Source organism: Orbicella faveolata, unplaced genomic scaffold, assembly GCF_042242905.1.
Source record: "Orbicella faveolata isolate gen_17 unplaced genomic scaffold, um_ofav_v1 contig_26, whole genome shotgun sequence".
In the NCBI taxonomy this organism is placed as follows: domain Eukaryota; kingdom Metazoa; phylum Cnidaria; class Anthozoa; order Scleractinia; family Merulinidae; genus Orbicella; species Orbicella faveolata.
This window is the reverse complement of record NW_028301554.1, coordinates 4,020,613-4,048,047: the sequence shown is the minus strand read 5'-3', so window position 1 is coordinate 4,048,047 and position 27,435 is coordinate 4,020,613. Positions and strand designations below refer to the sequence as shown.

At 38.0% G+C, this 27,435-nt stretch overlaps 1 protein-coding gene across 3 annotated transcripts; it reads right to left on the bottom strand.

Annotated features, from left to right (window-relative positions):
- Positions 1 to 551: 551 nt before the first annotated feature.
- LOC110046342 (nephrocystin-1-like) lies at positions 552 to 27,434 on the bottom strand. Of its 3 annotated transcripts, XM_089296002.1 has the most exons (27): positions 27,174 to 27,434; positions 26,739 to 26,812; positions 24,859 to 24,919; positions 24,490 to 24,564; positions 21,332 to 21,393; positions 20,778 to 20,864; positions 20,212 to 20,281; positions 19,766 to 19,860; positions 19,252 to 19,321; positions 18,900 to 18,972; positions 18,392 to 18,431; positions 17,918 to 17,963; positions 15,711 to 15,795; positions 15,307 to 15,398; positions 14,410 to 14,485; positions 13,235 to 13,293; positions 12,522 to 12,596; positions 11,630 to 11,693; positions 11,208 to 11,245; positions 9,976 to 10,058; positions 9,444 to 9,520; positions 7,990 to 8,083; positions 7,330 to 7,442; positions 3,355 to 3,428; positions 2,487 to 2,534; positions 2,011 to 2,127; positions 552 to 1,690 (listed from the first exon to the last, which is right to left on the bottom strand). In XM_089296002.1, exons 1-27 carry the CDS (start codon positions 27,255 to 27,257, stop codon positions 1,556 to 1,558), a joined length of 2,067 nt encoding a protein of 688 aa, XP_089152128.1. In that variant the 5' UTR covers positions 27,258 to 27,434; the 3' UTR covers positions 552 to 1,555. The 3 variants fall into 3 exon arrangements, with proteins under 3 accessions (XP_089152128.1, XP_089152129.1, XP_089152130.1); XM_089296003.1 differs by lacking the exons at positions 24,490 to 24,564; positions 24,859 to 24,919; positions 26,739 to 26,812; positions 27,174 to 27,434 and adding an exon at positions 22,369 to 22,799; XM_089296004.1 differs by lacking the exons at positions 24,490 to 24,564; positions 24,859 to 24,919; positions 26,739 to 26,812; positions 27,174 to 27,434 and adding an exon at positions 21,458 to 21,543.
- Between the last annotated feature and the right edge of the window lies 1 nt (position 27,435).

The following is a 27,435-nucleotide window of genomic DNA, read 5'->3' as shown; positions in this document are numbered from 1 at the left end:
GAATCCACAGTTCACCCTGGAAGTCATTCACTCCCAGTACTCCATTACTAATATGATCTGTTCACGCAAAGAGCAGATTAGTAAACGCATGCCGGGAAGGAATGCATACTTTTCAGGAGTTCGAGCCTGCCAGTTAATCTTGTAATTTTGTCTTGCAAATATGACAAAACCACAAAACACGTACAGAGGAAATGCGCGCAGGAACGCAAATTGCATATTGTGTAACGCGCGTTACCAGGGGTTCAAAATGCAGGGAGGAATGCACAGAGTCAACGGACCAGGGGAGGCAATTAAGAACCAAACCAAACTGCAGAGGGCGTAAAAACTTGGATTCATGAAAAAATAAGCGAGGAAATGGGGCAGAAACCGAAAATATTGATACAGTGTAGCCCAGTAAAAAAACATGGGGTGCGAAATGCTTTGAGGAATCTACAGTGGCAGCATTACCGATTAACGGACCAGGGAAGGCGAGATAGAAACAGCAAGGAACCCATCCAGAAGGATAAGAAGGAAAATTAAATTATACCATGCTATTCACTTACAGCTGCAAATTACATGACAAACCAATTTTCCTTTAATACGATTTCCTTAACAAAATACTGTTTAAATAGAAAACTTAGCACCGAAACAGATATGACAGCCCCTTCTCTCGAAAATTTATCATGACTTACACCCTTCTCTTAACCTCACAATAATAAGAATACTAAAGTTTCTTAGGTCACGATATACTGTAAGGAAACGACGGCAGATAAGCAAAACACCGATACAGTGTAACTCACTCGACAATGCGGCAAAACAAGGCACAAAACGTAGGAGAAAATAAAGAGTGGCGAAATTACGGGTTAACGGACCAGGAAAGGCATGGGAAGAGCCCAGCGAAATCGCAGTTTTACCACTAGAGTTTAGGACCAAACGCACCAAGAAACGCGCACGGGAACGGAAAATCTCGATACAGTGCAACCCACGAAAAAAAAAATATCAGAAACAGGAGTACAAAATGCCGGTGAGGGATTGACAGTGACATACTAACAGGTGAAAATAACGTCAAAGTCAGGTGACAGAATGCCTCCGTACATACATACAGTTGGTGAAAAACCATGGTCTTGATTGAGAGTGAGGCCTGGCACTGGATTTCAATTTAGTTATTATTGACCATATGACAATTAACAGTTGTCATCACTTCAAAAAGGCGCCGTGACGGCTCCGAAAGCTCGAAGTAGTTTAAATATTTTGATTCTACTTAGGTAACTTCAATTTAGTTTGAATTGAACGGAATCGGGAAGCAACATTTTCACTCCAATATAAGAGGTTTCAATAAATAAATAAACAATTATAACTACACCTTTGTACAGCTTTCTCAGATTCAAGGTCTAAAAATACAGAATTTAGCTTATTTGGACAATAAATTAATATGAAAACACTCAAACTTCATCAGGTTTGTTCTTCACCAATATGACATGGTCATGTCGACATGGTGCTTCACAAATTGCATTGCGCGGACAGTCTTGTGATAAAGTTTGCTGTAATATGCCAAGAAACCGTATGTTCTCGAGTGTCAAGTTGCCGCGAGTTTTGATAAGTCGAGAGTGAAGCGGTCTACATTGAAAGGTTTGTAAAGTCTATCAGGAGACAGTAAACTTTCTAGACCAGTTCGTTTGTCGCAATGGTTAAGAATCCAAAGAAGCCGTTCCTAAAAAAAATAAACAAAAATAATAAATGGTTCTTCTGGATGGTTCAATATGGCAATGTAAACAGGCATGTCATACGGTCTGATTGACAAATTCTCAGAGATGGTGAGCTTTTCTGATCCAAGTCAAATAATACTAAAAATCATCCAGTTATCTGATATAAAATACTGTTTTTCTACAGGAGAAGAAGAGACACTCCTATTCCCTTTATGCGACAGACATTAGAGTTTTGGGCAGCATTTCAGTTTTAACAGACATTTAAAGCAACCGAGAAGACAATAGCTACAGCAATATTTTGAAACTGAGAAGGCAATATTCTCACCTTTTCTCTTTCGTCGTTACCCCAGATGTACGGTGGCAATTCAGCGGAATTTAATATTGGGAAAACACTGTCCATGTAAACCTCCCTGAAGAATCTCCGCATGTGCGCTCCGTCCCTCTAAACGAAACAACAAACCACCAACTGGATATCAGAACAATATTAATAAAGAAAAGTACAAATATCTGTACGGGTGCCATGAAAGAGAACGTTCAACGTGAAATACTATTTTACAGAAGGTTGACAGTAGAGTCTAACAAAAGAAATTGAATAAGTCAGGAAATAAATTGATTACAACTCTTAGCGATATTAATTTGGAAGGATCCATTTCGTTCACTCAAGAAGAATTTGCTCGTGGTACTCAGTCACGCGTCGGGTTGTAGCGTGATAGAGAGAGGCTAAACAAGCCACGAATTCTAAAATAGGGGACTTGATCACAAAAGGCAGGCAAACTACTGCATTTTTGCGGCATTACTTACTCGTTGAGATCGCTTTAACTCTCGTTTGTTCTTCTCGTCCCAGCAGCGCTGTTAAGATTAAAAGTATGGTAATGTTTTTGGCAACTCTTCTAAAGTTTTCTATGAAGCGGTAGTTAATTTTCAATACTTTAAACCATACAAAATACACGATTTTAAAGGTTTGAGACTTTAAGGGCGGAAACTGCCAACTTTAGAAGCCCTCAAAGTTGTGCCATTTTGCCCTCAAAAATGCTCAGGAGAATGGGTCTGGTTAAGACAATGTCTAGCGATAGAACGAAAAAAAAAAAACAACAACAACAACAACAACAACAACAAAAAGCAGCGAACCAAAGGAACACATTTCAACTGAAAATCTTAAAAAACGTAAGGCTTTAAAGTATATCCAGAATGGTGGTTTTCGTGACAAAACCACATTTTCCGAGCTACAACTGTCTTCAACCCTTCAACTCTTCTAAAGTTTTCTATGAGGCGACAGTTAATTCTCATACTATAAAACATATCTTTTGAAATACACGATTTTAAGGTTTGAGACTTTTAAGGTAGAAATTGCCAATTTAGAAGCCCTCGAAGTTGTGACATTTTGCCCGCAAAATGCTCAGGAGAATGGGTCTGGTTAAGACAATGTCTAGCAACAGAACGAAAAAAAATACAACAACAACAAAAAGCGGCGAAGCAAAGGAACACGTTTCAACTGAAAATTAAAAAAAAAAGTAGGGCCTAAAATTTTATCCAGATTTTGTTTTGGTGACAAAAACACATTTTTTGAGCTACAATTGTCTTCTAGCCTTGTAATCTTGTACGTTTTCCCCAAAATGCTTGCGTCCTTTAGTATTGTTAATGTGTGCTTACGTAATAGTCACGTGCTTACCTTGAGAGCATCCATGACGTCAATGGTATGAAGAGTTTTGGGAAATGTAGATATTACAGGATCCATAACAAAGCCTGGAACACGAAACACAATCAATTCTTAGTAAGATGAGTATTGAAATTAAAGCAATGCTTACTTTAAGGTGGCCGAACACAGTTTTCGCGCGCGCTTTTGCTGATGCAATTCAGAGCGCGCACAAGGATTGCAAAAACAAACATTCCGTCAATAGAGCGATCATTTTATTTACTCAACACCCGCACTATCTGCGGTATTTTTCTCTATTATTGAACGCAGTGTATTGATGGCTTTAGTCTTTTATTACAAAGATATGTTAGAAAAGGTAACGACACAAAGAACCCAGCAATTCTCAGCGTTTTCTTTGTTACCGAAAGAACCCAGTTAAACGCAGCGCATGCGCAGTTGCTCGAAAAATTGAGACCGATTGCTTTTGCAGAAACATGCCGATTTCTAGCGATCCAATCGTTAGAATTTCGAGAAATTTGGCAAAAAAATAGTTCAGAAACCACGTGAATGATTTATCGCTAAAAATCTGAATTTTGACATAGGGAATTTTTAATAATACAGAACATGCAGTGAAAACGGTTTACGGCGAATTACGAAAATCGCCTATGTCAAAATTTTATTAGAACAGTGTTGACAGAAAGGATTTAATGTCAATTCGTAGTGGGCAAATGATGAAAAAAATCTAACGACTGGATTTTTTTAAATAAACAAAAACCATTTTTTAAGCCTTGTTTCTAACCAGCCCTGTTGCCATGGCAACAGCACACACCTTAGCCAAAATTCGATAATAAACCCTTCTGTGGTTAACCTTGACGCTTGCAAAAAAACGGGCGCCAAAGCATAAATTTTTTAAAGTAAAACCAGTGAGCAGCACGTCTGCGAACTACTTGAGTTGTAAAACTTTTTTATTTTCTCCTACGCGTTTCGTGTGACTAGCGCACACTTCTTCAGGGAGTTTAACAATACAATCAAGTATACCTGTATATATACCTAGATACAATTCTGCATTTCGCAAAAAACGACACCTACGGATTTGCGTATACAAACCGCTCGGTAATGCGTCTAGGAAACAGGCGTAAAAATATTATTAAGGTGTGACATATTTTAAGTGTGACATAACTATTTGGGGCCCACAGTTTTAGCTAAAACTGTGTCTGCGGACAGTGCCGTCGCCCGAGCCTCCAAGTCTCTACAAGCGGAGATCACCCGTAAAGAGAACAAGGGGCGAGAAGAAGAGATGAACGAGCCTTTCGTCCCAGATGAGCAATCGATTCGGGATATTATCCGCCAGGAAATCCATCTCACAAAAGAGAAACCAGCTGATGACACTCGTCATAGAAAGGTCTCTTTCTCGGACAACCCTGGTAGGCCAAGTCGGTCGAAGCAACAGAGGCAAAAGTCGCGTCGGCTAATTGCGTCAAAATCACCGCAGAACCGACCAAAAGGGCAAAAACAGCAGCGGGGAAGATCCAAGTCGCCCAAGTCACCCCGGTCGTCGGCAAAAAACGTCAAGGGCAAAGGTTCCGGCCCCGTAAAATAGACTGTCGATCCGTCCACGAAAAGCGGCTCTTCAAAATGGCGAAACGACCCTTGTACGACTGGCTTCCTCGAAACTCGGAAATCCACAACTTCACTAACGTTGATCTTTCTGAGCGGCAGTCCAGGGTTTTGGGTATGGGGCTTAAGTTCAGGCCCTCGCTCAAATCCCCTACTGCAGCTGAGTTTGATTTGCAGATCAAAGACTTTTGTCGCAGAGTTCGCCTTCATGCGTTATTCGCAGATCAGCCACAGGATCCAAATTTCAATCCACGATTGTACGTTCCCACTGGCTGGAATCCGCCCCGAGAGGACCCAGAACTCGAAGACAAACTCTTTAATTTGCGTAAAGCACTGCGAAGGAACATTGCAGAAAACCAACCGCACTGGAAGGACAATCTTTCAAGACAGGACAGAGCTGAGCTCAAAGAACTTAAAAGCAACCAAGCGGTCAGAGTTCTTCCAACCGACAAGAACCTACGCCCTGCCCTGATATCAACAGACTGGGTGAAAACTGAGACACTTAGACATTTGAGCGATGAACTCTCTTATTCTAAGGTCACCCTAGAAGACTGGTATGTTTATCGTGACAATATAATTACGCGTCGTGAACAGCTTGTCAACTTACTGTCAGTTAATTGTTCCTAATGTCGCTAGATTCCTCCGTAGTTACGATCATTTTATAACTCCGGCTAAATTTTATGTTATCCCTAAGATACATAAAACACCTATGGTGGGCAGACCTATTGCTGCTAGTCATTCATATATTACTAGACCTATCAGCATTTTTGTTGATGAGCTTATCAAACCCAGACTACGTATGCCTACTGTACTTAGGGATTCTAGCGAGTTAATTCAATTATTGGAGAACACGGTTTTGCCCCACTCCAATTGCTTTCTTGTCACCGCGGACGTTGTTTCCCTTTATCCCAGTGTGGATACCAAGAAAGCATTGGTAGCCCTCGACCTCCTCCTTCGAGAGGCTCTAGCGCCCGAGACTCCATTGTTGATTCAACTCGCTAGGCTGGGTTTAGAGAATAATTTCTTATCCTCGGAGTTTAGCTCCGACATCTTTCATCAAGAGTATGGTATCGCCATGGGCACCCCATTTGCCGTCACGGTAGCCAATGCATTTATGTATCATTATGAGAAAGATATCGTACAGAAATATTCTAGTTATCTTACTCTTTACCGGCGGTATATCGATGATATTTTCGCCATTTGGGTTGGCCCCAAAGATACCCTTCTAGAATTTCTGGACACTCTTAACAACAAAACAGATCGTATAAAGCTTACTTATTGTATTAGCGATAGTAGCATTTCCTTTCTGGATTTGTTTCTCTATAGGGATGCTTCAACAAACGTACTGCAGTTCTCTACATTTCAAAAGCCTCTTAACAAATATCTATATATACCTTTCGAGTCGTTTCATCCATCTAGCAACAAGAAAGCCTTTATTAAGGGGGAATTAATGAGGTACGCTAGAAATAGTTCTTCCCTTGAGTCTTTTTCCGAGACCAGGGAGAAATTTTGGAGGCGGCTACGAGTTAGGGGTTATCCTTTTAGATTTCTGCTCCCACTGTTTCGTGAAATAAGATACAGTGATAGGAGAAGGTGGCTTATGCAAAAACCTAAAAATAGGTCTAGGGTTAACAAGACTATTGTCTTCAAAACCGCTTATAACTGTAGTCACGCACGTATTAAGCATGTCATTAGCCAGATGCTTCCAGATTTGGACTGCACTGTTTGTTACAAATCTACTGTAACTTTAGCTAATCTTTGTAAGTTTATTAATTTTTGGGGCCCACAGTTTTAGCTAAAACTGTGGGCCCCAAATAGTTATGTCACACTTAAAATATGTCACACCTTAATAATATTTTTACGCCTGTTTCCTAGACGCATTACCGAGCGGTTTGTATACGCAAATCCGTAGGTGTCGTTTTTTGCGAAATGCAGAATTGTATCTAGGTATATATACAGGTATACTTGATTGTATTGTTAAACTCCCTGAAGAAGTGTGCGCTAGTCACACGAAACGCGTAGGAGAAAATAAAAAAGTTTTACAACTCAAGTAGTTCGCAGACGTGCTGCTCACTGGTTTTACTTTAAAAAATTACAGCACACACCTTAGCCAAAATGCGATAATAAACCCTTCTGTGGTTAACCTTGACGCTTGCAATAAACGGGCGCCAAAGCATAAATAGCTTAAAAGTAATGGTGGATTAGGAATAGGCTCTTGAAAACTGTGTTCGGCCACCTTAAACTTGCTATAGTAATGTTTGTTTTAAAGACCTCTACAATCTCGCAATTAGAGATTAAGACCGATGTTTCCTTCATGGTAAGAACATGAAAGAAGCCAGAAACACGAGCAAGAGGTTTCGTTATTGCGCATGCACCAAACAGTCCAAAAATTACCTGCAACTTGTGAGTCGCGCCCTTCGTCCATTATAACCTCGGTCAGCAGTTGGCGGTACAAAGAAATGAATTGAGCATACATGTGACATGTTAACAAAGTGTCCGGTAACATGCTACAAAGAGAAACAACATGACAACTTATGAAATATTGTCACTGCTCAATGAAAACAAATAATATGAAAATTAGGGCATTGAGATGAAAACTTGGATTCTCATTCTTGGGGAAAACTTTGAGTCAAACATTAAGAGATGTCATCAAACAAAGACAACTACAGTATACGATTGTTTATTGTGCAACCAATGAACCGGAAGTGGACCAACTAACGTGACAACCACCATGCACGAGAAACGTCACGTAAGCAAAGCCAGGATTGGTTAAATTTTGCATCTGAGTGATTGACAATCTTACTAGTTATAGGTAATCAAACGTTGAAGAGTTTTGAAAGCTAGTCGTTCAGCTCCTTCGAAAGTCAACAAAGTCAAGGGAAACAGTGTTTTATTACTTGTTGATTGGTAGGTTTAAATAAGATTCGGCGTAAGTTATTAGTTATTTTATTGCAAAAACATGTACGGATCTCATCATAGCTAAACCTAAATCGCATCAAAAGATGTTAGTTTAACAACACGAAAAACGGATACATACAAAAAGATGGCACTTACTCATATATTTCTCTTTTTTGGTGTGAAATCAGCTTTACTGTCAGCCGTGGTTGGCGATTTGAACGAACAACTTGCTGGAAACGACTACTGCTTGCTAAGAAGAAAAAACAACAACAAAAAAACTATGAAAGAACATGAAAGAAAAATAAAACAAGACAAAACATGAGCAAAAAAGAAATGAAACTAGCAAAAGAATTTATTGGCGTTTTTTTCCAACTACCATTCAGGTCAAGGGAACTTTGTTTCCCTTGCAAAATCTGTCTACTCAACCAACTTGAGTTAGTTTTATCTAACTCACACAAGAGAGAGTATTAAAATCATTGAAATTAAAAACTAGCATTGATAACACAAATCAAAACTAAATTGCAAGGAGAACAAGTTAGACAACTAGTTTAGATACAGTGTTAATTGTGTGGAGTTTAGGCCACTGAAATAGTTTGTGGAAATAATCTACAACATCGATTGACCTGCTCCCATAATTCATGTAACAAGTCCATTTCTTTAGCTACCAAAGCATGTTCACAAGATCAAAAATTCATACAAATACTGAGAAATTCAAACCCTAGCAAATATATCACATTCCTACGGCTGTCCTTTGGAAGTGTACGTTTCGACTGTTGTGACTGGGCCTAATGTTGATTAACATCAGAGTGAAATAAGAAGTCTCAGCTCTTATTTTTTCATATAATAAACTGTTAGTAGAAGCCCGTCTTTACCTAGTCCTCAGTTTTTCATTCTTTTTTTTTTGGTGTTCCTGTTCAGGTGAAATTCAGTGAAACAGGATCCAGTTTACGTTCACTTAAAAGAATATGGACCTTTTTCGCTTGGGCGGTTTGTTTTCCCATTACAGACCACGTGATATTCTCCAGAGAATTGTTCTTTTATCCATCTAAAAATTATTTCTTCATACGCACACGACTATTTGGAAATTTGAAAGGAAGAATTTTCAATAGTATCATCTCATGGTCTGCAATGGGGCAACTGCCCAGTCGAAAAAGGTCTATAGTCCAGTTTTGAGGTCGCCATGACCGCTGATTAAAAGCACCAAAAACGCATTTGCACAGGGTTAGCCTCGACCTCAAGTAAAATATTCACAAATAGCGCTCTGCACGGTTACGTTTTCTCATTTGCATTACAATAAAATCTAGCATGTAGGTGAGGCAATTTCGGGCTATTTTGTAGTTTTAGCCCAAAATTGCCTCACATCAACGTTGGATTACATTGTAATGCAAATGAGAAAAATTAACCGTGTAAAGGGCTATTCCAGCGAGAAGTTGACCTGTTTACTGCTCTGTGTATTGTTTAATTTTCAAATTTGTGACAACTTCCCGCCGGTATTTGTGAATATTTTTTTTAGGTCGAGGCTAAACCCGTGCAAATGCGTTGTCAGTGCTTTTACTCAGCGGTCATGGCGAATTCGAAACTGGACTATTGACAAGAGAGTGATTGGTTACCTTTTAAACTGATGGAGGGGTCCAAGTCCACACCAGTATCAAACGGAGTTCCTCCATTAAGTAGAATCTCAGATGTCCTGTCAAACAACAAGCAAACGGTGTTTCCTCACATAGCTAAACTTTCCGACTAAGCCTCGTTTTAAATCTTGAAGAGTTTGTGCCAACTGGACACAGGCAAGCGCACAATCGGAGGGGGAGGGGAAGAAGGAGAGAAATATTCTTAGACCCACTCGTAAAGTTTACGATTTTCTTATCCAATCAGGGAATAGCACGAGCACTCGAGAGTACCCCGAAAGTTGTCACGCCAACGTGTCGCCAGCTATTACTTCGAAACTTCGAGACAAAAACTGCAGGCTCAATTTGGCCTGAGAAGCTGGAATTCGACAATGCCAAACGGCATTTCCTATCATAACTGCGAAAGGAAAATTAGCATGTTATAATGGTGCGTTTTACTTTCATTTCGTCAGGCGTTTATACTCCGTCGTCTACATGTTAAATAATACCTAATTTTATATATTTTTAATCGCCTTACTTGTTAGGTACTGGCGCTCCATTTTCTTCAAACAGTCTCATCACACACCAGCCACATGATACTTCGCTTTTCTCGCCGGTTGACTACAAGAGAAAAAAAAAGAAAGGGAGATTAAACAAAGGCTACTGTTAAATCTGTAAATCATGGAAAACTTGACGTTCAAGAGAGGTTTGACGAGGTGTATGGATCAGCGTAAAGGAAGGACGAAAAATCCTGGCTGTACTTGTGAATAGGAGGGTCCAAAGACAGTACATGGTACAAAACAATATACGAACATAAACAGGCGATACTAAAAAGAAACGAAATTCAAACAAGAAAGTTCAAGATTGAGGAATGTTATGACGAACTGTAAAAGGGTCTTCCACATAGATTCAATTCAGCATCCATGATATTGTTTCTTTAAACCACGGATAACTTTAAATGGTACAGTTGACATCCGACAACTCGAACCGCGGTAACGCGAATCTCGCACTAGCTAGAATCAAAATTGGGTTTCCTTGGAAATGCTTCTAAAAATTAACGGTAATTTTACCCTGGGTAACTCGAACTTCATGCTAAGTCGACGTAATTGTTTATCTCTTCAGATCATTTTCTTTATAAGTTTACCTTCGATAACTTGAACCTTATTTGTGAAAGTCAACGAGAATGACCCAAAGCTCCCCAGAATAAAGGACAGAATATGATTGGCTGTAAAAGGCTAGGGAGTATTAACGGACTACTTTTGAAAGAACAGTAGGTCGTTGCGAGTCTTTTTTACCGTAGCCCACCATAGAATTCTTCTACTACTTTGTTTTGCGTAGTTTATTCCCTTCAGATCTGTTATTAATTTCTACGTTGGAAAAGTATAGTTCACATACTGCTGCTATTTTATAATAAACCTGATAGAAACGCCTGACGTTTTCTATCCTAATTTTCTGTCATTTAGTTTTTACCTAGTATATTGGAATTATGACGTTAAAAGCTTGCCGCCCTGTGAGTGAACGAGAAAACTGAGGAAGACCAAAAGTACTGAGCAAATTCAGGTTTAAAATAGAATGGTATGTATTTAGTGAAAGCAAAGAGGCACTATGACTGGCCAAGATTTGACATCTCTTAACATTGTCAAAGTCAAAACAACCAGACTTGTAAGATTGGAAGTTTCTCCTCAAAATATTACATTTCACGCAAAAACTCCCAGTCGCACAACTCGGTCAACACCCGTCCAGAAATGTAGGTAAGAGTATAATACTCACCGTTCTTCTATAAAGCATGTTCAACTCAAAAAGAATAACTAGGAGAAAGAAACGAAGATCAGTAAAACCATGATGTCGACATACACATTTAGCCTCATAATTGTGTCGTAAAATTTCGCAGGACCATTACTGATCAGTCTGATATCTCTTTTAAACGGTTCTATTTGGTTAAAACTACAGAAGCAGTCTCAGTCAGTATCCTACGTTTTCTTCTCCCCGACCCGACTGGGTGCAACATCTTATTGATCCTTATTCAGGGCGGCGTGTTTTTTCTTATGCAGACCGCAACACAAACACCCACTCGTCAATGAAACCATTAATACAATGCCACACTGCAATGCGGCAAAATTCACCGCCGTTGAGCTGAGTAAAATAAATAGGTTTTTTGGCGAAAACAATATAAGTAGTACAACGGCACTTACCTAGAGAATCGTCATTTGAATTTATACGAGCCAAGCACTCTGAATCAAATACACTGGTGGCACACTACAAAGACAAAAACAACATGAGTTCATTCTACGTCATCAGGTTTTTTTTTATAAACTTAATTTACTCATTGTTACAATACAGTAAAACCTCTCCACACGGACCTTACCATAGTACAGACAACTTTGTACAAATTATTGGAAAATTCACTTAGTCCTACTGAACACAGTTTTCACATTGGATCAGCCAAAGCTTGGGTTTCAAAAGATTTTAACATCAATCAATTTTACAGCAGTTTCAGGCCTCAGTTGAACTTTTCTCAGTTCCAATTTATTATTTAAAATGCTACTAAAGGACAACATATATTCAACGATTATTCAAGTTTTCACATTATTTCCACTTCTACAATACGGATGTATTCAAATCTTCATTTTTGTCGTCAGGATTAAAGAAGTTCGATTTTATATACAAATATCGTTAATCATGATTCCATGTAACTTGTTGCATGCGAAATTCGTGCACAATTTCAAAAGGAATCCACAAGGAACCAAACTTAAAATGCGAGCTTTGCTTAAACTTTAAGTTTGTCCATACTGTAATCTATCTCCTTTCTTGCCATTCTTTGTCATCCTCACTTCTTAATGACTTCCAGTTATTTGTCGAGTAATGTTCTACAACATAAACCTTTCATTCCTAGGTTTTCTACGATCAAGGTTAGTCTTGGAACCTTAACGACAAAAAAGAGCTTTCTCAAGGATTAATACAAGCAAACTCTCCGTCCGTCGCAGCTTTATAGCTAAGAATACTTGCAGGAAACGAAGGGTAACGTAATCTGATTACTAAAATTTCACGGTAAAGAGTCAGCAAAGTAAATATAGGAGATAGTACCTTGGGATTAAAATTCCACGTTAACGGATCTTTGTCTGTTGCTGTCGCTCTGACTGAGTGAACATTACTAAGAGCCTGTTGTAAGAAAAGAACAAAGGAAAGGAAATGTTTTGTTGATAACAAATAAATTAATTGTCATAGCGACATTCTGAAGGACTATAATATTGATCAAGAGAGGATGAAGGGAAGAGAGTAAATGCCTATACAGGCACCTCAAGTTATTTTTAGATTTGGTACCTAGTTCACCCGCGGGCGATACCACTCGCATTGTGTGCATGTATTTTGGGCAGAGGATGAAATGCGTGCAAAGAGGCATGGGCCCTCCACGTGAGCAAACTTCCTGTCAGAGGATTGGCTATTTCTAGACCTTCCACAGTCTTGTAAACTCGAGACTTATCAAAAAATAAAATTAACAGAAAACGAAACCTTCAGGTTAATTTGGAATGAGTTGTGTCAATAACAAAACGAAATGTTATCGCATCTCAGGATTTTTCAAACTGGAGATAACAAGTAGACTTATCTAAGGCTGAATTTAAATTATAAAACATCTCCTCCTTCAAGTTATTGCATAGATTCCGTTTCATCTATACTTAAACCGACAGGTTAGTGTATCATCACCACAGTAAGCTGGGATTTTTGATAATAGTCTTATCTAAACTTGATCAAGGTACGTTGATAAACGACTTCAACATACGTGATATGTGTTTATGTACCTGTTTTTTGCCGTTATCCCATATTACAATCCTCACATGTCGGCTAAGAACTTCGACTCCTAATGAAGTAAACCTGATAATTAGTTACATCTAACAAGATTTGTAAGGATATATATCTGTGCCACAGTTTTAAGGTTAGGGTTAAACATCGTGGATATTCTTACAGTTTATGACGTCGCTGTTTATGACGTAAGTTGTAGTCGTTGATGACATTTTTTTTCAGGCTTCTTCATTCCAGTTGCTTAAATTGGAAAATTTACTGCGATGATCATACTTCACTTTCATCTACTACCGCAGTTCAAATATGAATTATTTTTCTCTTGTATATACTTCACATCATTTCACTCACGAGAAGATATGAACTCAATTCATTGACCTCGCTCCCAATGTGTGGCTTCATAGCTCAGTTGGTAGAGCATCGCACCGGTATCGCGGAGGTCACGGGTTCGCATCCCGTTGAAACCCTGATTTTTTTTTTTTTTTCAGGCTTCTTCATTCCAGTTGCTTAAATTGGAAAATTTACTGCGATGATCATACTTCACTTTCATCTACTACCGCAGTTCAAATATGAATTATTTTTCACTTGTATATACTTCACATCATTTCACTCACGGGAAGATATGAACTCAATTCATTGACCTCGCTCCCAATGTGTGGCTTCATAGCTCAGTTGGTAGAGCATCGCACCGGTATCGCGGAGGTCACGGGTTCGAATCCCGTTGAAGCCCTGATTTTTTTTTTTTTTTTCCAGGCTTCTTCATTCCAGTTGCTTAAATTGGAAAATTTACTGCGATGATCATACTTCACTTTCAAGATTCCATCTATCAACTTTATTGGTCTCATAGGTAAAGATGTACATATATAGCAAATCAATAAGAAATAAAATGTAAAGACCAAACGGGATTGCGCGAACGGGAAAGTATCCCATGCGAGGCGCAGCCGTAAATCTAAAAAGAAAAAAAAAACATAAAAAGATCTAAAATTTAATAGAATTACAATAAATCTAATTAATAACTAATAGTGCACAGAAAGGTGCAAGTAGAATAAGTCAGATAAATTAAGAACGGTGGCAAGGGCAGTTGCGGGAGAGGAACCAAGTTCAGGGCATATTAATGTTATAAGTAGTGTCCAGTAAGGTAAAATAAGTGGAGCGAAGAAAACTTTCCATACTCTACCTGAACCTGGTAAAGGAACCATTCTTGCACTCAGGACCTGGAATATTCTGTTGCTTTTAGCTGTTCTTGGCCGTAACTATAAGAACAGAGCAAGATTGACAAACAAACAAGATTAACAAAAAGATTACCAAACAAACAGTAACAAGATTAAAGCACTATTCAAGCCAATATTTGCTGACATTGTAATCCACAAATAAGGCTTAGAGAACAATATCAAGGTGCTCAAACTCGCGAGCAACAAAGAAATCTGACCTCATCTTGGAGTCACATGGCAAAGTAAGGCTCAAAATTTACCTCAACTGAAACAATTACCTATAGTATTTTGCATTAACTAGAATTCAACACGTTGTTTTCTATTCTGAAGCATAAAAGTCAGCCAAATGACACAGCAACGCTGCGTGTAGTCTCTAACAGTTTTTGGAAGACACAGTAACCAAGCTCTTCTTTAGCTTAGAGGACTGGACGCTGAGTCACAAGACGTTCACTCAAATACAAACTTTTAAGTGTCGCTGGTTTCCTCAAGTAGTTTATAGGCTACTTTTCTTTATAATTATCATCAACATGCAAAGAAAGTAGTGTCCAATAGCCCAAGGCTAGTGGATTTTGCAGTCGGGCTAGTGGAATACTTTTCGGGAATACTTTTGATGACATTCCAATTACAGATGTACTTTAAAAGATTATATTCGTGAGAAACTTTTTGGGTCTAGTGAGAATGACTAGTTAGTTTTCTTTGCACGCCGTTGTGCGGTTTCCAACGCTTTGACGAAAATGAGAACACAAGCAAAGGTAAGGTAAACATTTTTGTGGACATTCGACATTTGAGAACTTCCAGTATCACTTAACATCCACAGAGAACTCAACCCATCGATTAACAAGTAGTATATAACAATTATTCACCTGTTTGTTGACGGGATCCCAAGTTATGTCTCGATAAGCTACATTAGACTGACTTAGTTTCGGCATCACCCAAGAGCTAGTTTGCCAGTTTTCTATAAACAGAAATAAACAATAAGTCAGTCATGCAACATTAGACAAAGTAAGAAACTACGGAATTTAAATATGGAAAAGGAATACCACGTGGTAAATATCCCCTGGGATATAAGTCCAATAAAAGTTCCCCCACCCTCTAAAATATCGCCCCCACTCTATGACATTAACATGGAAAAATCAATTTTTTTTTGCAGCGCTCTCAATTCGTTCATTTTCTCAGATATCAGAACGATTAACATCGGACAGAATATCAGCTAATCAACAACAAGAATTATATCTCTAAATTGGAGCTGAAATAGCGAGCAACTTGCCTTCTTTCGCCATTTTTCCGAGTGTAGTTGAACGAAATCCACTGGGCATCGCGCCCATGGCTTTAAGCACATCTGTGGCGCTTGTCTGAGAAGATAAAGTTATATCATACTTGCTTACAACAGGTTTGTTTTCCAAAAGACAGCCAAGTGACAGATAATCAAACCGGTTTTGATATAACGCGAACTGAAAACCAATAATATAACAGGTTTTTATATTTTCAACAACTTTGACGGCAGTTCTTCACAACAGAAATTGAGATATAGAGATAAAATTTAACAAAATCAATATTGACATTTCTTTCAAAAGTTCGTTCACAAAAGAAACGGTCGCGACTTTTCTTTGTTTTCAGTGTCTATTTTTACAGCTGCTTTCGATGTAAATTAAATTCTGTCTACTCTTCTTGCAATTACCTTGCAATATGGTAATTTGAATAAAAATCGATTTTTATCTATAGCATTTAGCATAAAATCCATTTAAAATCCTTAACAACGCTTAAATACAATGCCAAAGTGACAATCAACAGAGTTTTTGCAAATGCAGATTTTACGCTTTGCAAGAAAATTATTACATTCTGAATTGAATTTAAAAGAAATTCATCTCAGCCGCTGATATTTTATTTTTCGTTTGATACAGGTGTAGATATCGCTGTAGAAAACAAAATACAATACTCTGTAGTAGGAATAAAGTTGTTTAAATTCATGACTAGACTAAGAAAACAGATTATCTAAAATAAAATAAACTGTCTCTGATCGTTTACATTGGCTTTCGTAAGTTGTGTTTAATGGCCAGCGCAAAGCGATAGTGGTGATATATTTTCAGTTTAACGAGAGGAATTATTTTGATGTTTCACTTCGATAGGGCTAGCTTTAACTTAATTTAAGGTAGTCCACGTTTGAAAATTTAGGAAAACAGACTTTTCAGTTCTTAAATATCGCTTTCATAGTCACTGAAAGTAGCGAATGTCACATGAATACAAATTTTGGTTTGAGAGCAAGTTGAACTCCAGTATTTTTTTTCGTCGACAAAATATGGATCTTCTCGCTTCCCAGCGTTTTTACAAACATATATTCTTTCGTTTTAGTACGAGGCTCAAGCTATAGACGGGCTTTATTCGGAAAAACTGCAATTAAATTTGAACCAATCATTAGTATAACTGAAAAGAAAAGAGCAGTTTTCATGACATCTGCGAGGAAAGCGACATAAGATTTGAGACAAAAAATGAGAGACAAACAACGATAGCGCTGCTCTCCCGTTACATAAAAGATTTGTACCCAGTTGATCTAAAAGCGTGCATAGCCGTTGAGAAAAGCCGACTAAATTCACTCCGAAATCTACAGTTCATAGTGTAATAAAATACGGTAGCTTCTTAAGAGTAGAGTTGTCCTCAGACTAAACCAAAATAAAAAAAAAAAAAATTGTTAAAAATACCTCTTCGAATGTATTAATTGTAGCGCAATATGCCATTTTGCGTTAGACAGTGATCAGCTGCGGAAAGCGGAAGCCAGGAATGATAACCAGAAATACAGGAAAGAAAAAATACCGTTGTGTTTTGAAAGTAAGCGGTCGATAATATTACGTCACAATTGAACAGCTCGCGCGCATAATGAGCGCGGGCTCCAAATCCAGTGTGCACATAACAACTTCCGAGTAACATGCACGCTGTCCTCAGAACACATCATCTGGACTAGTAAGAGAGTCTCAGGTTCCACTCCTAGCTGGAGAAGTTGGAGTTCTTCTTTCTTTTTTATTTTCTGAGCACGCCTGTGTCAATCATCTTCTGATATCCTCCTTTGTTCTCGGAAAAAAAAAATCTAATTTTTTCTGCTAAAATAATTCAAGCCACGAGAACTACAAACTATCGTTTGCTTTGTACGAAAAATTGTATTTATAAGGTCGTTATTAGAAAGATCTTTTTTCCATTTTCTTCGGTTTACATACTCAGGCTTCGCGAACGGCTTACCCAAACTCGCCCCACTTTGTCATCCAATCAGAAAAAGAATCGTGACTCGCTCGTTCGCACATATTTTTTCGTGCGCTACGCTCCAACTATATCCATTCGCTTGAAGGTTTGATTAATTCACTGGATTCATATATCTGTGCCCTTTCTGATCGATCAGAGTGAGACAGACAGACAGACAAACAGACAGCTTTAAGACATTAATTGGTGGATTGCCACAAAATACATTCGTATAAACAACTACCATACCTCTTGAGTAGAATCTCTTGAAAGAGTCTTCCAAAGATCTTTTCCGCTGAACACCCAGAAAAAAAAAAGAGCAGAATTAAATTCTCCCGACATATACGAATAGCACCTTGGGTATCTTTACAAGGCGTAATGCGACCTAAAGGATGATTACAATATGATCGCCACGATCACTACATAAGATAAGAAACTCTCCGAGAGGATCTGGATCAAACAACCACCAGTGAATTGTGGGATATTTATTATAATTGCAACGATCGCAACAATTTTTCAGGAATTGTTTCCATGTTATCGCAACGATAGCTGAACCTTTTTTTCGCGATCTCAGCGATCAAAGCGGTAGTAGCGCTCCAATGGAAACCAGACAATCTCAAACCGTTCCACAAGATCTACTAAAATAATTAAGAGTGCACCGAAGGTGATGCTTTGATAACTGAGTTTCTTGACATGGTTTTGTTACTTAAGTCCTGAGCTCACCTTCTTTGCCGTGGAAGCTCGGGAACTTTGTCTGCTGTCTCTGCAGAGAAAATAAAAACAAAATAAAGCAAACGAAATATATAACCCTACATCTTCACTTAGGCAGTTGCTTGGTGATTACAAAAAGACATCTTAAAAGGGATTGCTTATTTCTCAGCTACCAGGCCAACGCTGTCTATTCATAGCTGTATATAAACTGAACAGATAAACAAAAACAAGTCTCTTTTCTAGAACACAAGAGGATTTCTAGCAGCTTCGCTGTTTGCATCCGGAGCCAAGCGCGTGAAAACTCGCGCTCGCCAAGTGAAGATTGTTTCTGATTGGTCAAAAAAGAACAGCTTGACTGCCGTGAATGGTAACAGTGCGCGGCTTGAATTTTTCAACCAATCACAGAGTTCGGCGAGCAAATCACCCGAGCAAGACACACAAACAATCCGCCAACAGACAATCAGCTAAAACCGTTCTTAACATTCATCAAAGTGCTTCTGCTACCGCATCAAGCAAATACCTTTCTTCGTTACAGTGGAATCCTCTTCGTCAGTTTTCTCCGGTGAGGTTTCTTCGCCGCTTTCCTCGATAATCTAATCAAAATGAAAGGATATTAAACACACGTCAACCATTACGATCCACAGATAGTAAGTAAGCAACTGTCGCTATGGTGAAGCAGTAGTATTTTTGGCTATCACCATCTTAAAGTATGTTACCACTAACTCGCTTAGTCTATCTACTATTCTTCACGTGAAGCGCCGACATATTACATACTGTAACCTTTTAAATTCGCCAAAGTTCTTGAGTTCAAAAACAATGAACACGTTTACATCATGATAACAAAAACCAACTTAAAAGTTTCCAGTATTAACCTTAAGAAGAGTTTTCGGTACAACGCCTTGTTTCCCGGCTGCGTTTTCAGCTTCCCACCAGCCATCCTCGCTAGAATTTACAACAAAAATAAGAAAGATTTACAAGTTAAAATACTTCAACAGAAAAAAAAAAAACTTTCAACATTAAAGGTGCACTGTAACATCGCTTAATCCTAGTTTAGTCTAAGCATAGTTTCCTTTACGGCCTAAACAAAACCCAGTCATTTAAACACACAAAACCACACATCGCTCGTTCATCGTAAACAAAACATCCTGCTCCCAAGACTACGAAACAAACGTAATCTACGTCACCTTCAACGATCAACGCGCGAGCATTTCTAAACTGTCCAATCACGTGTGATCTAGGCGCGCGCCTTTTCAAGTGGTGGGAAAAATCACTTGAAATCACAATGTTTTGAAAAACACGAGATCTTTTTGTGGTAGAGTGGAACGACGAACTTCTGAAATGTTTCAGAGATTGTTGCGTAAGACAAATACATATAATATCAGATACCTCGTTTTGATAACTGTTAAAATCTCGCCTTTCTTGAAGCTGAGATCACCCTCTTGTTCGCCTGTAAAATCACTCAGCGCCTCAACTTTGCGGACCTAGAAGCATTTAAAGAAGGCAAACGTTTACGATAATGGCAAATCCCCGATAAAAGTAGTTGAAAAGTTTACGATTGTTATAGACCAATCAAAACTAAGCACGAGCACTAGCGAAGCATCTCCGAAGTGTCCTGGCGCCATGACACTTAGTAATTCGGCTTAGCAACGGAAACTATAGCCTGCGAACGCAGACGTAAAATACGTCTGCGTTCTCAGGCTACCAGAACTGCGGAAACAGATAAACTTTCAGAGATGGAACTCAGATCTTTGCCTGCATGGACGAGTTAAAAGTTATGCTTCATGAAATGCCGTGATTCGGACTACAGTGTATCTGAAATAAAACTGACTCACCATAACTATGTTTGTCGTGGTTTCCTCTTCACTCTCGTCATCATCATCATCGTCTTCATCTTCGTCTTCACTATTTTGCAAAGACGTAAATTTAAAACATAAATTAAGATTGCACAGATCTACTGAAGTGAGCACCCAACAGTTACCATTCGCAATAAACAGGCGTCCGGAGCTCAGACTAAAAGCTCAAAAAAAGAACTTTTCAAGGGAATTGCATTCTGTGTAAAAGTTTTTTGTCAACTTTCAACTAAGTCAGAGCAAAATGCTTTAACTTCGAGCGGTTCATATTGTTATCTATACCCCTCCTGGCCTGTGCTATTCTAAAAAATTTCACCATTCTTGTTGGTTTTCTGGGTTCTGGATGCATCTTATTGAGCTTCACAAGGGAAAGCGAAAAAAAAACAACAATCTAACATGCAAAATGAAAAGATAGTTAATAATGAAGCAAAAAGAAAGACGGATGGTCAACTTGAAAATTTGTGGCTGAATTTTGCAAGAAACCCCATCCTTGGCAAAGCCCTTTGAAAGTTTTCTCTTAATAGCAAGGTCACGTTCTCGCGACACACCTCTCTGGCATGTGCGTGCCATCGTCATCTGCTTTGTCTGTCTGCAAGTCACTGTTGGATGCACCAACATCGCCTTCTTGCATCTTTCTGAAATGTCACAACAAAGGAAACAGAGAAATGCAATACATTGTACGGTAGCTATGTAATGGCTCGGAGTGGTACATCGACAAATACTATCCCACCAGTGACTTCATTTTCAGTTGAAACAAGAGAGTGTGGATACAACGGAAAAATGGGGTCACTTCAAAAAAAAAAAAAAAAATGGAACTACCTCTGTTTTCATTGCATACAGTACACTACACAGGTTTTGTGAAGCAAAAAGACACTATTCGTCAAGTGATTTCGCTAGTCCTTAGGGAAAAAATACTTATTTAAGTCCCGGGCCGAACTTATCAACGACTTTTAAATTTAGGGCATCTGCTCTGAATTGTTAATATGCGAATGTTTAAGTGGTTACGATACTAAAATCTTGAAGGCATAATTGGCATGTTTTATTTGGTTGGTAGCAAACGTAGAGACAAATGCATGCATAAATCTGGTGCTGAAATCATTACCTGAAATAGTCTTCCTCAACTTCATCGGGTTCTAGTTGTTCAGAAATTCTGTCAAGTTTGCTCTGTCAAACAGAAATGTAAATTAAAATAAGTTAACTACGCATGGAAAGTTCAAGGAGGGTTTACCATTATGTATGACGAACATCAGTCCAGCAGATACACACTCGATAGATACTCCTTAGCAGCACGTACGTTTGTGCAGTAAACACTGAATCAGCTCTTTGTCTGATTTTACAATGCCCTGCTAATTAGTACAAACAATGTTAATACATGTAGATTGAAAGGAGTATTTTGTTAGTTGTCATTTAAGATAAATTATTCACGCTTCACTAATTTTTCGTTTGATTGAACTAAGAAAGATATTGCATACATGTATAATGTAAGGTAGATTGAATGTCTATTCGGTTTTTAGTTTCGTTTCGTTTTTGTTTGACGAAAAAGTAGAAAATTGTCCCCTTACAGAATTGCAGTTGTATTTAGTAAGCTTCGTATAACCCTCGATTAATTTATTTAACAATGTAAAACCCGCCTCTAAGGATCACAGCGATTAACATAAAAAAACAAGACTTTCGCTAAATCAAAAGATGGATTAAGACCCATCGGGATAAGTTTAAAAAGCTACAAGTAAAACGTAAACTTATTGCGGAGAACAAGGACAGTTCATATAGCGAAAACGGCGAATTAAACAATACACAGCCCGTAAGGTATAAAAATACATGACTGGGTGATTTTAGAATTATTCCTCCGAAAGCACATGGCTTATATTTTTAAGGCACAGCTAATCTCGAAATGACTTGCATTTAACTTCTATTGCAGTCAAAACATTGTGGTTTATAAACGAAACTATAATTATAAATATTATAGTTTCTGAGAGGATCAAGTGTAAAAATCGAATGCTTAAAAAAACAGTCAACATACAAAAGGGAAGCTAATAGTTTTGCCTGGCTTTCGCAGGTAGACCTTAAAATACTCGCTAAAGGAGCTCAGACCTCTGGTATAGTTAAACTATACGATTTAAAATCAAGGATTCTCCACACCTCGTAAGCATGAAATAACGATTTTTGCATTCTTCTTCTTTGTAGATGGATAAACAAGGATTAAATTCCAGCTGCGATGTCCAGTATAGTAAGCCGTTGTTGATACAGTAGATCATTTAAAAACGTTGTTTCATTTGACACTGTATGTCCATCAAACACCTTGATGTCAAAGAATCACTGAAGCTGAACCTATTTGTTCCTGTTTGTGACAACAACCTGAAGTAACTCAGGAAACTAGCATGCAAATTTTTAACTCTTAGTGACATAAATATATGACTTCCACGCATAAACAGAGCTTATACGACTCCAGACATGTAAATTAGGGGAGATTTTGCAGCTGCTCGAAAGCAAGGTTTTATGAGTTGCTTCAGGCAGTCCATTATCGTTGCTGCTTCAATTGCGCACATTTTACATTTTAAAAAAAGTACTGTTTTGTGTACATGTTCTTAACAAAAACATAAAATGTGACAGGATTTTGCGAGCACAAGAGAAATTTAGAGAACACGGGACTCCGCAAGAGAGAGTGTTTTATGGTTTAGACACCATTACTTGTATATCAATTATCAAACTTAATACTCGCGAGTGAAACCTCTACATGCATGTTCTTCTACATCTATACTCTGATGAAACAACACTTTTAAGCCAATCAGAGGGCGCTCAAATTCAACTTGTATTATAATGTAAAGTAACATTATGTCCTAGATATTATCAACTCTCATTATAACATCATCCACTCGAAGAAGAAGAAACAACTGCATGATGCCAGTAAGTAAGTAAAGTAAAGACCTGCACAATGCTGCTGTGGAGGCGGCGTGGCCGAGTGGTTTAGGACGCTGGATTTGAAAACTGGAGGTGCCTGGATCAAATCCTCCACCCTACCGCTATCTCGATTTGTTCTCAGTAGCCCCGAGTTCAACTCCTCGACCGTGTTGTGTAAATAGCCAACTAGTCAGCCTCCAACCAGTTGGAATTTTTAATAGTTTATGTTATATTTGAAATATTTGTTTATTTATTTACAGTGTCCCCAGTAAGCACATTTAATAGTGCTAAATGCATTTGACACTTCAATAAAGTTATTATTATTATTATTATTATTATTATAGTTATTATTAATATGCTATGCAGTTCTGCACAAAAATGATACCAAATTGTTAACAATGGTTTTCACACAAAACTTCAGAAGTCTCTGAATCAGCTCAGAGCAAAAAAATCATCAAAAATTGGACACAATTCTTTAGTTGACAATGAAAGTTTTAAGTAGCATAAAAATCAAGTACAGGTATGTAAGCAAGTTCATAGAATTTTACAGTTACTCACTCTGATTTTTTAAAACCTCTCTTTTCTCTCAATGAGAAAAAAAAGACAAGCTTTGCATTTTGTTGAACAAAACTTGTCTACAGTACTTTTGTACGGTACTCAATGTTCACATGTACAAGATATCTTTTATGCTATCTCTCTCTTTTTATTTATTCTTTTTTCTCTACGCTGGCCTAAAACGTCCTATTGGAGAGTTGTCATGTTAGATTCACCCACAGTCAAGCTTTGGGACTAGAAAGTGTTCCTTTTTAAGGAAGGTGTCTTGTTATGTCCAGAGGCGTGAGAGATATTTGTTTTACATCCCAGGAGGGGGTAGAGGGGGGGGGGGGTACTATACAAAGTTTTATATGGGGAAGCTCCACCCCTAGACTCAACCCCTTACCCTTTTCTGCACTATTTTAACAGAAAAGCTGCCCATTTTGTATACCTTTAATTGAACAAACATATCCCATTCACAATCTTTCAAAACTGGGTCTGTATTATGAATAAATCACCAAAAAAGGAAATCTTGTCATTATCATGTAGTGCTCATTAAATTAAATGATACAGCCATAAAATGCATCTGTTCAAAATATTTTAATATAAGGCCCTTTTAAATAACTACAGCACATGACAGATTTCCCTCCCCTTTCATATACCTCAACTTGCCTTGTGAAATCCCTAACCTTTTGTATACCTGAAGCCTGAAAAAGTACCCCTTTTGGGCAGAGCCCCATGTAGGCCAATATAGAGAGTACCCCCCCCCCCCCACACCACCCCCCATTCATATGTACAATGTAAAAATAAACTTTGCTGAATGTGTACCTTTATTTCTTCCAGCTTTTGCTGTTCTTTTCTTTTCTGCTCTTTGAAATCTTGTAAAGAGCCATTACTTTCAGCCTGATTATGATCATAAAAATCAATGTAAGTTGTTCACCCCTTACAATACCTAGCAAACGAAAATAAATATATGTTTTGTTGTATCTTCACCTTCAAAGGTATGAATTCTGCTCAGAATAAAGTTGTGAACTGTGTTCCGATGTTTGTCATTTTGTTAACAGGTATAACTTGCAACATGGTTGGCTAATTAGTGGCACACTTTCCAATTTACTAATTAAAAACGCTTTGCAACATGTATTTGTCATGGTACGCGAAACTGACTCACATGTAATAAACAATGTAAAATCTTCATACCTTTGGAAGACTAGAGATCTCACTTGAGAGCAATTCAATTTCTGTTTTTAATGTGTCACAGCTAAGAGAAAAAAAAATACTGTCTACCTTCAATCTAAAACCATTTTCTTGTTACCCTGCACAGTTCCTTGCAGTATAACAGTGCAATGACTACATTTGTAGAACATGGGGACTCAAGATATCAATATCATACAGAGTTCTGACAAATCAATGTACATGATGTCAATGAATGCTTACAATGTTTGTAACTAGATCATTAGCCCTGAAGCTGACATTAAGAGCAGCATTTTCATTTCAGGGCATGCACTAAACCCAAAACAACAAAACAAAACCAGTGAGACAAAACCAAGCAAAACGTACAAAACTACTGAAACAAACAAAACAAACAAAAGGAAATAAAAATAGGTGAAACCCCTTATCACTATTGAGAGCTACAACTGTAAAATGTTCTTTTCAGGCTAACTTAAGTGAAATTCTCCTGGTCTGAAGTGATGATTGCACTCTGCTTAGCCTGAATATCAGTGCTCGGGTAGCTGTCTGTTTACAGTCAGCTCTGAGTAATAACACTGCAAGTGGTTCTGCTTACTTTCAGTAATTTTGTTGCGCTTAAGATATTTCTTTGAGATATTTTCAATTGGTGTTTTTTTTTCAGTTGTTTGGTCATTTCCCTTTTCAGTTAATTACTGGTTTAGTTTTACTGGTTTAGGTTTAGTACATCACTTTTGTCAGTCATAACACCTGCCCAGCTTCACCAAGAACATCATTTCCTTCAGCTGACTCCATGCAAGACAAAGTGGTATGGACTAAAACATGGATCTGGGATCTTTACAATGTTTGGAAGTGGTAGGAATGTCTTCAGTAATGTTCAGAAATTCACTTCAGGTACATTTACACCCACTTTCAGTGTTACGTGCATAGACGACATCTTTCGACCATCTTTCAACTGCCATCTTTCAACACGCTGCGCAAACAACTGAAAGACTGTTTAACTATAGTTGAATTGGCAAATTTTCTGGTTATTAGCAGAAGAAATGATAATTATGTGATAATTACTGACCTAAAATGGCTGAAGAAGATTGCTGACTTTGCATGTTTCCCAATTTACAGGATAATTCAAATGATTTTAGTGTAGTCGATCGGCTCTCAATAGTGACTTCCGGTAGAATTGGGCCACTGCCGCTTGTAATATTTGCAAGGTGTAAACATTCAAAACAGTCAATTTATTTCTCCCGGAATGACTTCTTGATACTCCTTTAGAACCTTAGTTTGATGTCAAATAAATCCACAGTTCATGACTAAAAGTCAAGTTTGACCATGAAGAAGTCAGTTGTGCTCACATTTTTGACATAGGCCAGTTTACATAGCATGTTGAAAAATGTCACCTACGCATGTACCACTGAAAGCAGATGCAATATGGAAACAAAAACCATAGGCATTTGACTTTAAGATGATGTATAAGAATGTTTCGGAAATTGCTCTAGATGCTATTTGTGTCAAAAAGAATCTAAATAGACATAGTTTAGTTTATATTTGTCCTGCATTAAAGCTGTTTAGGCGAGTTATACTTTCTGATGTTTTGCTTCTACAAAAAAGTTGCTTCTCTTTATTGGAAGCAAAACAACAGTCAACAGAAAGTACAACTCACCTTAATGGCTTTAAACTGTCCAATTAAACACAGGAACATCAAAATAAAGCAAGACAAACACATGAAGGTAAACCATTTGTATTTCAGTTAGTTTCTATATGTAGCAATCAGAGCATTTTTTCAAAACATTCTCATATGTATATGTATAAAACGGCTGACCATCGTAACACAATCACCAACTTGATATAAATGTTACATAGATCATAGACAAAGTCTGGGCGGCCTGTGCACTCACTCATTATAATGTTGTTTTCTCTCTGGTGATGTTATTGATGATGATCCATCCAGACGAGTGTAAAATTCATCAACCTTGAAAAAAAGAACTATCTGTAAGGGCCATTATATTTTATGTCCAACTCATCCTCCAAAACGCTAAATTGCTGAAGCACTAATTTAATAGGTTCTTTTCTCAGGGAGTCAGGACACCTCATCAGTAGGTGGGGGGAAGGGGGGATGGATATGGATGTTACCTGAAATGGCCCTAAAAGGAGACCTGTCTGCCGTATTTGTTTTGTCCTTAATTTGCTTTGGTAAAATACCTTTCCCTTGCTCCAATGATTTTTACTAAAAATGGTCTAGATGTGCTGTATCTGAGAATCATTGTAAGCTTACCACTGATCGCTGTATAAAGACTGAAAAATATTAAAAATGGCGACATCAGCTGACTTACCCGTCTGGAAATAGAATTGATTCTCTTTTGCAGGTATGCAAGGCTTCCTTTCTTTGTCGATTTTTCTACTTTGCTACGAGACATTGAAAGATAAATAAACCGTTTTCAGTATGTTGCAACCAAACGTTTGTTCAATATCTTGAAGCGAAACTCCATAAAATAATGTTGTACTCTATCGAACTTTCCGCCATTTTTGTTAATTTCAAAATCATACCCAGGCTCCCGCATAATGCGAATTAGTAACCGCGCCACTTGTCCTTCA

Bases quoted from the DNA above. Each gene is read 5' to 3' on its own strand.
- LOC110046342 (XM_089296002.1), bottom strand. From the start codon at position 27,257: ATGTCTCGTAGCAAAGTAGAAAAATCGACAAAGAAAGGAAGCCTTGCA. The intron at 18,973-19,251 runs GTTAATACTGGA...CATTTTGATTAG, and splicing joins TACCGAAAACTCTTCTTAAG to ATTATCGAGGAAAGCGGCGA. The intron at 2,128-2,486 runs GTAAGTAATGCC...TGTTTCGTTTAG, and splicing joins AGTTAAAGCGATCTCAACGA to AGGGACGGAGCGCACATGCG.